This window comes from Setaria viridis, chromosome 5, assembly GCF_005286985.2.
Source record: "Setaria viridis chromosome 5, Setaria_viridis_v4.0, whole genome shotgun sequence".
Lineage (NCBI taxonomy): Eukaryota > Viridiplantae > Streptophyta > Magnoliopsida > Poales > Poaceae > Setaria > Setaria viridis.
In genome coordinates, this window is record NC_048267.2 from 7,948,166 (window position 1) to 7,962,838 (window position 14,673).

Here is a 14,673-nt window from a genome sequence, read left to right on the forward strand (position 1 = left end):
TGATCTCAGTACTATACAATAATTAAATACTAACATGACGAGAGACTGTTTCATTTATCAAATTAGATTTTTGAAGATGATACGGGAACGGTGTAATAGAACTCTCCAACGAGAATGGCCTTATCCGCGCCGCGATATTTTTGGCCAGGGACGGGGCACACGGAGGCGTCCTATCCTAGCTGGACGCGTGACCATGCGGACGTGGACGCCGCTTGGCCGTAGGTCGCGGTTCCCAGGCTTCGAGCGGCTGCACTGCATGGCGGGCAAGTAGCATCCGGCGCGGCCACGCTCGCGCTCGTGCGGCACCGCACAGCACCACCACAGATGACACAAGGGACGAGGGCCGCGGGCCCCGCCTGGGCCGACTTTGGAGGATAGGTACGCCCGCCGCGCGGCTTGGGCCACGCGTTGGTCCGGCTGTCGCGCATGCCCCCAGCCCACCTCATCATCAGCCCACCTGCGCCCGCGGTTTCCTTCCTAATCTGGAAGTTTTTACCACGTGATATCCCCAACAAGACAACAATGTCCGATATAGTTGCATCGCAGGAGGGGAGGAGCGCCGTAAAGATCCCATTGCCCAAAGGCCCGGCGCCACGGTCACTGAGCTGCGGGCCCACCGCCCCCCCCCCCCCCCTCGGGAGTCGGCGCTGTCGGCCAACAACCCCCTTCCGCTGCGCCGCACCCGCTCTGCTCCCAGCGACGGCGCGAGAGGAGATTGATTGTGATTGGCCGAGCACCGGATTCCTACAGCAGGCGGGCGATGCCACCTCGCGGCCGCATGGAGCTGCGGCGGATCGAGGACCGGGTGAGCCGGCAGGTGCGCTTCTCCAAGCGCCGCGCGGGGCTACTCAAGAAGGCCTTCGAGCTCTCGCTCCTCTGCGACGCCGAGGTCGCGCTCATCATCTTCTCCCCCGCCGGCAAGCTCCACGAGTACGCCTCCACCAGGTTACGGTTCCCTCTCCCCACCCCTTTGGGTGAAATTACTCGCTAAGCACGATGTCCGCCCGAATCGCCCGAGCTGCTGTTGCCTTCGATCCCGTTACGGACGGCGGCGGCGGCGGCGGCGGCGCGCCTGCGCGCTACCATGCGCTCGAGACCGTCCCCCGAGTTGGGATACCGCCTTGCATTGCATGGCCCTGTGCATTTTAGGACTCATGGCGCGGCACCTGTTCCGGATCTTGTCTTGCTCTTCTCCAGGTCCGGCTGGGTGTGCTCTGCCACTGGCTTCAGAATAGCCGGCAACAGCAGCGAACTCTGTCTCCTCTCGCCATGCGCACGTGCTGAGCGTGCTCCGGTGCTCGTGAGCCGTTGGCACCATTTATTTGCACGGCGTCATCATCATACTCCACAACCTACATGGAATTAGGTAGAGACATATTTTTCAATTAGCTTTCCAGACACAAGAATTTGGTGCAAGTACAACAAGAAAACTGCATGTGATGGTGAAGATGTTGGTGATGCTGAAGTTGCTTAGTTGTTATGAGTATATATCACCATGATGTATTTTTATTTGGTTGTAATTTTGTATTTTTAAGTGTAAACTTTTTTTTAGATTGTTTATCATGTTGTCGATACATCATATACTAACTCAAACAAATATACCAGACTATTGTTTGTAACTAGGAACTTCTATTTACTTTTTCTATGATTGAAGTTAATTAATTCTAATGGTTAAATATGAATTATTAGTAACTATTCAAGACCACCGCATAGAAAAGAGGAAACAGACAATAAAAATGAGTATAAAAAACATCAAGATAATGATAGCAAAAGATGCACCAACCTAATAACGAGGGTACAAAAACATATTATAACCAACAATGAGAAACTTGATAAAATTGTAGTTACATATATATTATATTACTCCATAGTTATGCATTCATCACTTTTGTCTGTTTTCACTTGGTACGCATATTTTGTTGGTGGCATGCCGCCATTAATCACTTGCATCTACAGTAAGCCAATTAATAATTTTAGTTAACGTGTTAGTTGAACAAACATTTTTATAATCCTGGACCCCGTGTGAAAGATAAAACCCAAGTTCAAATTTTGTCATGATATAATATAATTTTCTATTATGCAAAATATAATTTTAAAATTATTATATTTTTATCAAAAAAATGAATGATAAATTATAACCGCATGAAACAAATATAACGCTACAGGGGTTTACAACTGATATAAATCTAGCACATTTTATGCTTTCTATAGATGATAAAGGATAATAAATGCTATGAAAAGTTAACATTTGGTGAATCACTCTTTTGATCACGCTCTCTTCTTCCACCTCTTAGCTAAAAGTCAAATCTACACACTTTAACTCTCCTTAGATTTGTTGTCCATATGCAAATTTTACTTGAGAAAGCTCCTTTCTTATGCGGACATGATGCCCGAGAGCTCACATGTGTATTTGCTCATATTTACTTCGACTTTTTTTCTCTGGATGCATCAACAGGGGGCTCCTTTTTTGTTGTCCGAAAACTCATCGTTGGAGGTTATTCCTAGATTATGTATATACTTGACTTACCCCGGCCCATATGTTTGATGCGCTCTCGTAGTCAGCAACCTCAAGTGGCTACGAGCAAGGGGCAACACCTAGGCTAGGAACAATTCTACATGTAGTAAAAGAGGAAGAAAAAACAGAAAAAAGGAAAATAGAGAGATGAGAGGGAAAAAAAATGGCAGGGTCTTCACTTATAAACACATAGCAGTAAAAATAACATCAAGTCCTCCTGTATAGTACCATGTGCATTAGCTGGACCACTCTAACCTTAATAAAAGCCTTTCAGCATGTAAGGTAAGCTATGCCCACCTAAACATTATCACATCAGCTAGCACATCATGACGTCACTACTTTCTCATCCTTCCCCCAATTCTTCTTCCTTCCTTTTTTTTCCTTGGCAATTTGGTGTTTCCGTTTTCCCCTCTCTAGCCAGTTTGCGTCCCTCTCTGCAATTTGGTGTTTCCTTTTTTCCCTCAATTTGGTGTTTCCTTTTTTCCCTCTCTAGCCAGTTTGCGTCTTGGCAATTTGGTGTTTCCTTTTTTCCCTCTCTAGCCAGTTTGCGTCCCTCTCTAGCCAGTTTGCGTAAAGGCACGATGATGATTTGAGAGCATGATTGTAATTATCTTTAATTGAAGTTGGAATAACATCGAGTCCTCTTGTATAGTACCATGTGCATTAGCTGGGCCACTCTAACCTTAAAAAAGCCTTCAGCATGTAAGGCAAAGCTATGCCCACCTAAACATTAGCATGATTTCTCGTCATTCCCCCAATTCTTCTTCCTTCCTTTTTTTTCCATGGCAGTTTGGTGTTTCCTTTTTCCCCTTTTTTCCCCTCTCTAGCCAGTTGCGTAAAGGCACGATGATGGTTTGAGGGCATGATTATAATTATCTTTTAATTGGAGTTGGAGTTGGAGTTGGAGTTAGAGCCTGTGGAAGAAGTTTTGCGAAAATGCTAAATCCAATTAGTAGAGAGATGGCGCAAAAGCCTAATCAAGCACCTAGTTCCTGATTTCTCTACTAATTTTTGGCTCACAAGAAAACCTAGACGGTCTAGGTGGATGGCTTGATAATAAGGGCTCTTCCAAGAGTGTCCGCCAACTTAGCTAGCTATATAATGTGCTAACATCGGCAATTTTGTACTTACTGTCAGAAATAATGAATGCAACGAGAAAAGACTTAGTTATTCCAATATGCATGGAGCATTTAGCATTCCTATTACATTTGAACCCATATCACTAGATATGGCTTATTTTCAAAATTATAGTAATTGAAACACATAATAGATTTCTCCGTGTTCTGATTCAAGGGAGGAAAAGGCAAATAAATTCAAATGAGAAGAAATTTGTTAACAGAAGTTTTCCTAGATCTTTCCATTATTAGTGTATTTGTTTGATAGGACATTGCATTGAATATGGACATCCATAACTAACTACCAGCTCCTCTTTTATTCAACAAACTAAACAGGATGAATGGAAAAAAATATATTACAGCTAGATTTTTATATTTTTCTGTGATCATGAAACTAGAAATGGAAACTCTTGAGCTTCCAGAGTAATGCAAAACCTTTATGAGAACTAAATAGATTAGAATAGTACTTTTGTAGAATAATGAAACTCTAAAGAATCAGTGTGGAACGTGATGGATCATGGCATGGTTATTTGATGCGTCAAATTCTGACTTGAAATTTGAAATGTATCAGGAGAGGGTATATATTGTAATAAGGTGTATTCCTCCAATGAAACTAGCTGCAATTATGCTTCATTAGGTGAACATAAACTGATATTCCAAGAGGTCATTATGCATTGAGCTAATATGTTATCCCTTTTCTGTTTTCCCCTTTTCAGCATAGAAGATACATATAACCGCTATAAGCAATTTTCTGGAGCAGGAAAAACTGAGGATGGAGATCGAAATATAAACAATGTAAAGACCTCACTATATCGCTCTTCCAATGCATAGCTCGCCGCCTACAGCTGCACAAATTTGGATTATATATACAGAAATCATCAGTCTTTACATGATGTGACACTTCCGGTTGCCAGCACCAAACACATGCTCGGTTTGCAGTATACATAATGTTCTGTTTGTACAGTCTATGCAAATGCAAAATAAAAGAAATAAAAATGCTGAACTTAGCTGACGAGGGTGTGTTTTTGGTTCAGAACAAGGATGGAGCTTCTTCAGATTTGCAGTCGACGCTTAGCGAGATTGCAACCTGGTATTACACTAGGATATCACAATTTCTACTGACTCTACTTTTTTGTTAATGATAAAATGATAATAATTGCATCAAACCAGCAGGTCTTCCAAGAGCAATGCTGACGATTCAGATGCCAATGACCTAGAGAAGCTGGAAAATCTTCTGAGAAATGCTTTGAGGGATACAAGATCCAGGAAGGTACGAGATCAAAGCGGAACTGTTTTCTTGATGCCATCTTTGAGCCTTAGTATGTTAAGAGAGTCCAAATTGTGGTGATTTTGGTAGCTAATTCAGCATCTCACAGCTTTGGCGATATAAATAAAATAATGACGCAGCTCCCAGTTGTTTTGGTATTTTTCTTTTGACTCAAGCTGGGCCGTTCAACGAGACACATACTTTCCCTGATGATTTTTTAACATTAATAATTTTCCATTATATTCAATGGATATTGCTAACTTCAGGTAGCGTATGGTTTGATGAAGCTTCATTTGTTCACTGATATTTAGTAAGACAAGGGAAAATAGACACGAATGCATTTCAAACTATGTGTAGTGGTTCTTAATTTTGGTTACTGATAATCTGATAATGAAGAATGCAGGGAACCACGTTCCTTTGAATGTTGCTAATTGTTGTTTTCTTTAAAGTGTGGCCTACCTCAGCACCATGACTGTAAATGCTAGTTTTCCTGGAAATAGCATTGGATTGGAATGGGCAACACTGTACTGTTAGACATGATGCTACTGTACAAGCGTGAGCAATCTAACCTCTTCAGTGCAGAAATGTGAGGCCTTGCATGAAAACCCTCGTCAGAAACTCGATCTGTTGGGAACAAAATGTGTAGAAAACTAGGAACCATCTTCTACCTGTTCTTTGTGAATAAATTTTCAGTGATACCTTTTTTCTTTTTGAAACGAAATTTCAGTGATACTTTTGGTGTGAATGAGACAACAGGTGGGTTATGCTGCTTTACCTGTTCTTTGTGAATAAATTTTCTGTGATACCTTTTTTTTTGAAACGAAAATTCAGTGATACTTTTGGTGTGAATGAGACAGCAGGTGGGTTATACTGCTTTACTGGATTAGCACTGGCAATGAGCTATCCGTGAGCTTTTGTGAACTTGATGGTGTGGCCTGCTGCCTGAAATGATCAGTCAGATAAACCACAGGATATATATTCGTCATTCTGAATAAATTGATAAAGCAATTAAGACACTGATGACATGCTAATTTCTGCTTTGGTATGGTGATCAGATGCAGATGTTGGCGAAACAAAACAGCGGAGCGAGTACCAGTGGCCAGAAATGTAATGGAACTACAAGTGAGGAGCAAGGAACGCCGTGAGCACGGAAGCAGGGTGCATCTGGTGAACGAAACGGGGCGTGCACGTATGGTGCTCCCCCTTGGGATCAATACTTACTGATTGTGGCTTTTGTAAGACTGTATGATGCTCTGCAACTGCAAGCTTGGATCTGCCAAACTGTAGCGTCCCTTGAGGGGATTGTAGTACCATGCTCCCCTGGTCTGTTGCGATACGCAGCCTACCTATAATGACAAAAAGTTTGGTGCTGTAACTGATCAGAATGAATGCTTGACAGATCTGAATGCAGTAGGCAGTTGGTAGTTCGATCTAGCAAGCTGATGGTTTTGATTTAGCAGGTGCAAGTTAATAGTTCTTGAGGTCTGTTTATGGCATCAATAATAATTGGAATTCTATTTTGAAAATACATATTGGAATTTTACCAAGGTTTGTGTTGCTGTTAGGTAATCTAGTTTATTTTTGGTTTATCAGATAATTTGTTTTTCTCCATGTAAGTCGGAGCTGCTCATCCTGTTGGAGCAGACCGAGTCTTTCGCTCTCGCCACGCTGCGTCGTGAGGCAGAGCGCGTCTAGCGTCGTGTGCATCGGCCGTGGGATGGCACGGTCACGTTCCGGCAGAATAGCTGCCGTGATCTTCCTTGAGGTAGTTTAAATACCAATCAAATAAACAGAAAACGCTGCTGGTTCTTTCTGCAGCACCAAAACGATCTTGTGCTGGTGAGTTTGAGTGCACGAGTTCTAGATAACAGTTGCCACCATAGCCTTGGCATGAGATGTCTGTGCTGAACTGCTGATGCATTGCATACCTGTGTTGGAGGAGCTCTTGTGCGTGCGTGGCTGGACACGTGGACGTTGGGCTGGGCCGGCTTGCTGTTTGAGTGTTTGGTGCTCATTGGCCATATTCTGGTCTTGTACAGATTCTCTATATGATGACTGCAGATTGCGTCTAATTAAAACAAAGATGATCTCGCAAGAACTGAGGAACCTATCGCTGTTTCTGACGGGGAACCAGATGCGATGTGCTCGTGTAAACTTAGGCAGCAAAAGCATATACCCTGCGGGCTGCAAATATTTTTTTTGTACTAGGAGAATAATAAAGATCTGGATTGTGCTTGCGCAAACCTGGAGATGAATCGTCTCGGAGGAGGAGAAATTGCGGTTGGGGATTTCGAAGAACCTCGCTCACCTAAGCCTGCAAACTCGCCATCAACCCGCAAGGAGCGCTCGTCGGGAAGCGGCCGGCGGCGGCGACGCGCGCGCCTGCAGCACGCGGCAGAGCGAGCCGTCGATCGATCGGCGGAGCCCACGGCCACGGGAGCGATGGAGCCGCCGGTCCATTTGTATGTGGGCGGGGGGCGGCGAGTGGTGGCCCGGCCCAACGAGTTGCGGGGCGACACCTCACGGGGCCGATGGACGCGACGCGACTCGATGCCCCCGGCGCTTTCTCGTGTCCGCCAGGTGCCGTCGCGTGCTTTTGGCGCCACCGTTCGTTCTGGAGAAAAATTCTGTGCGCGCGACACCGCCCAGATGCCCGACACGCGTCCCCAAGGCCTCATCCGTCTGCTCCTTCCGCCGATCTGCAGAGCCGAGGCCTGCGATCAAGCCGCCGTAATCATCGTCGAGTTGGAGAATTCTGCCGCCGCACAATTGGATTTCCTAGTTTTGCATTGTGTCTGCTTCCATCGCTGGAGGATTCTACCGCCGGGCAATTAAACGCAGCCGCGATGGGACTTGGGACTATGATCCATATCCTCTGCCATCAACTCCCACGGCCGAGCTTGATACCGTCGCCGTGATTGCATCCATATATACGATGATTGAAGCCATGGCACCTCAGGATTGCTGGCCTGCTGGTTTGTTGCAGCTTGCCATTCACACGCCGATCTGCCGCTCGCGGACGAGCGCTGTGCCGCACTGCTCAACGACACCGACACGTTATCTCTCCTCCTTCGCCGCTCCACTACTGTAAATCCAGTTGGTAAGCCACATGGTTTCCGAAGGACCAACCGGGATTAGATAAAGTGGTCCCCTCTTTAGTCCTAGGTCATTCAATCAGGAATAAAGATCACTTTTAGTCCCAGTTAGTATTACCAACCGGGATTCAAAAGTACGTTTTGTCCCGGTTGAAGCCACCAACCATGACTAAAGGCCCCTCTTTAGTCCCGGTTGGAATTAACAATCGGGACTAAAGATTTAGTCTTGGTTGGTAATTCCAACCCGGATTAGAGGGGGGAGCCTTTAGTCCCGGTTGGTGTTTCCAATCGGGACAAAACCTCCCCGTTCCACTATCGTTCTAACCGGGACTAAACCTCCCCCCTTCGCTGGCTCATTTTTAACCCGAGACTAAAGGCACTATAGTCCCGGGTCCAAAGTCAGCTGGGACAAAAAGGGTTGGATGGAAGGTGAATTCTCTAGTAGTGCTCGCTCGCTCGAACAACCTCGATGCTTGCTAACGTTGCCGCTATTGCTCGCTCCTCGCCCTTCTTGCTACCTGCGGCGCCTCCATTTGATCCAAACTGGCCCTTAGTTTTATTAACAACCGCCACGACTTCATCGACGACCGCCACGGCTTCATCGATAATCGTCCAGTCACTTTTTTAATAATTATTTTTCTCTAGCTTATTTTCAGCGTGGTTGGCCAATGCGCCGACTACTTATTTGTACTTATTTGTGTACGTCTCTCGACGGGAATTACCTTCAGAGCTACACTTCGCCGATTACTCTTGGGGTACGTTGACCACCACCACAGGCTTGGTACACCGAATTACGGAGGCTATAGCCACGAGTTTGGTGTATTGAGTGCTGGAGATTCACACCGGCTACACCCTAAGGAGGCACAAATCATGTGCGCGGCAACACACGTTCTCCTCGCCAAAAGGTAGAAAAGTCTCAATGACTACTTTACGCGCAATTGCGCAGTTTTTTTTGCAACAACAACTATTTATTTTCAATGTCTCCTCTTAGCAGTCGCTAATCTACTCGAGCAGAACACGTCTTAATCTATGAAAGTCTTGGATCTTCTGTCATACCTAATCGCTAGGACGCATACACGAGACAAAGATCTTAGACACATAGCAGTAGTGCCAATACGCGTACACAAGGTAAAAATCTCACACGTAGTGGCAACGGCTAAACACGGATTGAGAGCCTAAACGAACAGGCTAACTACTCGGGAGAAATATGACCGAAACAAGAGCATGATAAATAACATTTACATTTCATCACTAAATAATTTCAGTAGTTCTAAATTTTTACATTATGCTACATAATGTTTACGTCTCTAGGTCAAGCTTCGGCAATGACTCTTCAAGATGCTCAGCGTACCCAAAATGGCTCCGCTAGCTCTCAGGCTCGGGGACTAAGCGCCAATTACTACTCGAAATATCTACGATCACCGGCGACCGGCGTTGCTCCAGCATCCACGACATCATTAGCGTCACAACGGGGGAGGTCGCGGTGGCCGGCACCCCGATCACCGGCGGGCCCGCCACCGCAGGAGTGATGCTGATCGGACCCGCGGGCATAAAGCACCACCACTCGGCCCTGCCGATGGGCATGTACGGGCACGCGCCCATGGGCCACCCCGTCGCCGGGCACACGGCGGCGGGCCACGGGCGGCGGCGCGACACTGGCGCCGGACGAGGTGGGCCACAGGCTCGGTGTGACACTGGGCGCCGGACGAATCGCCAGGGCGCACGGGCGTGGTGGGGGTGGGACACGGACTCGCGATGGAAGAGCAGGGGAAACGGATGGACGCCTGAGGATTCAGAAAGGTGGCCGGCGGGGAGGCTTAAGTGCAAAATAATTTCACCTCTAATCCTATCCATTGGATTAGCATCAGGTGACCCAGGTTGCACGGTTCCCTTTTTTACGTCGTCCATTCATATTTTTGCCTGAATAAATTCTGATTTCGTGAAGAAAAAAATTATGCCCACGGTGATTTCGTCTAGATAAGAAAAATGGTGTCCTGAGAACATAGAAATCACAGTGCCCAGTCAGGGAACCAGCATGATGCCATGCGTGTAATAAACTGTAAGGCAAATCAGCAAATCCGTAACCCCGGGGTCACCGGATACAGATTATTCAGTAAGAAGAAGAACAAAGAACTGGATGCATTTGTCTTTTGCATCGACGTCGTAACCTAAAGATGGTCCGGAGGAGAGAGGTTGGGGGGAATCGATCGAGAAGAACCTCGCTCTTGACTCACCTGGCTGGCCTGCTCACAACCCGCCTTTCAACCGCAGGAGCGATCAGATCGCGGTCCTGGGCTCCTGACCGAAACCGGTGCCGCCGCCGTGAAGCGCGCTGCCGGGCTGCGGACCGGAAGAAACCCGCCGCCGCGTCGTCAAGACGCGGCGGGCGGCAACGCACCCTGCATCCGGCGCCGGAGAGCCGACCGAACCCCGCCGCGGCGGCGGCGGCCGCCACGGGACAGCACGAGCCAGCCAGGTGCGTGCACGCGCGCGAGCGGAGCGGCTCGTGAGGCGACACCGATGAACGAGGGGCCCTCATCGTTGGGCCCGCGTCTCGACGGGTGTCGCGCGCGTCCCCACGTTCCGCTCGCGCTCGGGCCGGGGGGATGCCGCGCCTTTGGCTTCCCTCCTTCCCTCTTGCCACGTTAGCTTGTATGTCGATACCTAGGAGTATACGTACGAGCGTCACACGTAGGAGTATGTCGATAGGATAGCATAAATTCAGTCAACCCTATATATTAATTTAACTTATCACTATTATTTTTCAAACAACTTACGACTAACAGTCAACCTTATATATTAATAATACGATTTTTTCGAAGCACACGCTATAGACGCGGATGCCTGCATAAACTACTCACACATAGGAATACACACGCGACACTATCACTATGAGCATCTCCGAAGACTCGAATATGCCTATGAGTATCTCTGAAGACTCGAATCCAGATGGATAGGTTATACCAAGAGAGAAAAAATATATAACCTGAGCTTAGCACCGGAGTTCACGTGACTAAACTGAAACACATAAAAATAGAGCATCACGTATCTAAAACCCGTAATGTAACAAAATAGAGTAATTCTCACATGTCTAGAAACGTAGATCGATGAAATAGAATTCAACCACGTTATCACCAAATATAAAATAATTATGTGTTAGTAAGTTCATTTACCACATTACAAGTATAGGTAATGCAATGCACCGGCCCAGTCACTGCTTTGATTTGTAAAAAGTGCAAATAGAGGGAAAATAAACTCAAGGTTCAGTCTTCACAAAACTACAATGTGAATCAACTTCCCAGAACTAAACATATATTGCCACACTATATTGCAAAACTACATATTTTTTGTCATTCTATATCACAAATTCCCCATAGGATGTATTAGAATTATGCTATCCTAGGGCACGGCTGTGAACTGTTTCAAGCCATGGAAAGAGTGTAGTTTTGTTATGTAAGAATGAGCACAGATTTGTAGTTTTCATGACATGAACTGACAATAGAAGAGTACTTCTTTTGGGAATAAAAAAAGTGTAGTTTTGTGGTACTGGTTTTAAAAGGTGTAATTTTGCAACCGTTTCTACAACCAAATTTATGATTTATTTTTTTCACGATGGTGCCTTAGCACATTTTTCATTATATTAAGAGGAAGAAACTTTATTATTTAGAGTAAGTTTATATGAAACTTACTCTAAATTTAAGTTGGAAATAAGCATAAAACAAATCATTTCGTGTCAACTGTTATATAAATAGACTAATTTAGCTTATAAATAAAACGGAGCATTAAACCCTGTATGACAACAGATGTCATCAATATAATTCACACGCGTGAAATAGCACTAACGGTTCAGCAATAGCATGAAAATCTATGTAATTATTGTTCAACTGGTGAAAGGCTAATAAATCGCTGTAAGGTTCTTAGTTCATGTGCTATATAGTCCTAGTATGGTTTTACTGTTTTACCGAGCTACAATACGTCCTATTATTCCTAGGGCAAAATATTCCTAGCTAGTAGGAGAGCATACCGTGGACACTCCTCGTTTTAGCCTACTGCTCATGTGAGTGACGCGTCCTTGATTCTTGCATTGGAGCCGGCTCGGCCTAGCCAGTACGCCTAAGCTAGTTTTAGATCTGTTATTCCTAGACTCAGAGACAGACAAAGACTGTATGTTGCAAGGAAAGTTCATGCTGCCAGTCCTGAAACAGTGACTCGATCGATGTTTTTGAGTAGGGAATCGTTCACCACCTCGGTCGTTGGAGGATACGCAAAATCGACAAGAGAAGATTTTGCACGGATACGTGCGCATCTAGTGAGAATATCGGCTGGACAGTGCATGGTCCATATTGACTTTGACCTGGCTTTATTTAACTTATATATAATATAGGAAACCGACCGATCCGTTTCATTAGGGCTTGTCTGTTTTCTTTTATAAGTTTATGCTACTTCCTATGTTTCGAATTAGTTGTCCTTTAAAATTTATTCTAAGTCATGTTTTTTTTATTTTTAACCGTGAGTTATTAGAAATTCGTATAATTTAGTAACAAATACCAACTATATATTATGAAAGTATTTTTCATGACGAATTGAAAAACATAAATCTACAGTTATTAGTTATTAGTTTATTACATGAAGTTTCATGTTGCTCCCTCCGTTTCAAAATGTAGGTTGTTTTAACGATTTTAGGTATATAGACTTTGTTACGTATCTAAACATAACCCTATACTTAGGTGCATAACAAAATCTATATGTCTAGAAAATCCAAAACGACCTCCATTTTGGAACGGAGAAAGTATTTCTTAGCCGTGAACGGTGAGTGCTAATTTACTCATGGAGTATCATTCTTTAAAATCTCTCAAAAAAGTATCATTCTTTAAGAAAACATATATATACCGTACCTAAGGTAAGCGAAAAAAAACTTATAACTTAATTTAGGTCATATTTCAATCCGTTAGTTAACAGCTAAAAATATCTATTGTGGATTCAATCTACGAGGATCCAATTGAGATCTGAATGCAGCAGCAAATCAATCTGGGACCATGCATTTTGCTGTCACGCGACACGGTCGTTCTCTCCTGCAGTACATGTAGCTACAAAGTAGGCCATACACTGTGCCAACTGCAGAACGGAGATACTGTACGTGATCCAAGGACCAAGGAGACAGTGTGGATTTGCGTGGATCTCGAATATCTGACATGCGAATCTGGAAAACGAAGCTTGCTTGACTACATCTCTTGCAGAAAGAACTACAACGTACTGCCTCCGTCCGGGAAAGGATGCAGATCCTTACTGTCTCTGTCTCCCATGTCTGTCTCCCGCTGTCTCCCAAGCGCACTACGTAAGTGGATCAAGACCTTCACTCTCTCACCCTGGGTCACACCGCTCTTGTTGCAGCCCCTGACACGTCTCTGTTCAGATTTTTTAACCCCAGCAGGTCGCACAACAGCTAGCCTGCAGCCCTACCTAGATCTAAAATTGCATCCTTTGTTGGACACGACCCTGTTCCTAAAATTACATCCTTTGTTGGATGTCCGGAGGGAGTACTATTGAGACGACGATGTCAGACACTGTGCCAAGATTCACCACGCACATCGACAACCATCACTCTCTGTGATTTGCTTAACCAGAACTTGTACCGTGCATGAGTGCACATCTGGGAGTGATCCCCTCGCGCGGCCTCGGTTATTATCACTTCCGATTATAAACCGGAAGCCAAAGAGTTATATTCTCCCGTGCCACAAACCAGTTGTGATAACGGCATGTAACCATCTATCACACACTACTGGTTATTACAAAAAGAAAAACAAGAGTATTGTGCCTTTTTCCCATAAAAGGTCTCCACTGTCCCTCTAAAGCCCAACAAATTTAAGTTCTTCAAAAATGAGTAAGTTATTGTTTTGTCCAAAATGACTTGCCACTTCGGATATCTTACATTTTTACTTTTGTCGAAGCAAAGAGGATCGTGTAACTATTGGACCTGTTCGCTTCAGCTTATTCAGTCGGCTTATCAGTCACCAAACAGTGTTTTTCTCTCACAACAAATCAGCCGTTTCAGCTTTTCAGCCGGCTTATAAGTTGAAGCGAACAGGTCCAATTATTTTAGGCAGCCGCACCATGTAGCTACATTGCTTGCATCAAGCAACAGCAAAACCAAACACCTACCAGTGATCATCGTTGGGTTCGCCGTCTCCCATGCATCTGGCCGGATCACCACCAGCCCGATTCTGACGCAAAAGTCAGCACGCGCGTGTACGTACGACTACGACGTGGATGCATGATGATGCCCACCAGTCACATCATATTTATCTCCTCGTCGATCTTGTTTACTTTGCCACGTATAGTCCCATATCTGGACGCGATCCGTTGTTGACTGACCCACCTAGTAGCAGAAGCTAGGTTTGTGAATTACACCGTCATGCATCCCTCGCTCTCTAATCTGTCTCTGTACTGCCGGAGCCTGCATTGCTTCATGCACTGATTGGGAACTGACCTTACATTCCAAGTGTTTTTTTCCAGTTGATTTGGACTCAGCACTAAAGTACCTTTAGGTTCAGATCAAAAATAAGACACCAAAGGCCACCCACGGGAGAGGCTTTAGTCCCAGTTCTACAGATCAATCGGAACTAAAGCCCCATTTTAATCTCGGTTGTAACGGATTAAAAAATCTCGTACCGACACCCTCCC

At 45.1% G+C, this 14,673-nt stretch overlaps 1 protein-coding gene across 3 annotated transcripts; it reads left to right on the forward strand.

Annotated features, from left to right (window-relative positions):
* The first annotated feature begins 615 nt into the window (after positions 1–615).
* On the forward strand, positions 616–6,325 carry LOC117855457 (MADS-box transcription factor 51). 3 transcript variants are annotated; one of them, XM_034737813.2, is made up of 5 exons: positions 617–945; positions 4,347–4,425; positions 4,665–4,720; positions 4,801–4,900; positions 5,953–6,325. In XM_034737813.2, exons 1-5 carry the CDS (start codon positions 761–763, stop codon positions 6,040–6,042), a joined length of 510 nt encoding a protein of 169 aa, XP_034593704.1. In that variant the 5' UTR covers positions 617–760; the 3' UTR covers positions 6,043–6,325. The 3 variants fall into 3 exon arrangements, with proteins under 3 accessions (XP_034593706.1, XP_034593704.1, XP_034593705.1); XM_034737814.2 differs by having other exon boundaries at positions 4,804–4,900; XM_034737815.2 differs by having other exon boundaries at positions 616–945; positions 4,801–6,325.
* Positions 6,326–14,673: the final 8,348 nt, after the last annotated feature.

Bases quoted from the DNA above. Each gene is read 5' to 3' on its own strand.
- LOC117855457 (XM_034737813.2), top strand. From the start codon at position 761: ATGCCACCTCGCGGCCGCATGGAGCTGCGGCGGATCGAGGACCGGGTG. The intron at 946-4,346 runs GTTACGGTTCCC...TCCCCTTTTCAG, and splicing joins CACGAGTACGCCTCCACCAG to CATAGAAGATACATATAACC. The intron at 4,901-5,952 runs GTACGAGATCAA...TATGGTGATCAG, and splicing joins GGGATACAAGATCCAGGAAG to ATGCAGATGTTGGCGAAACA.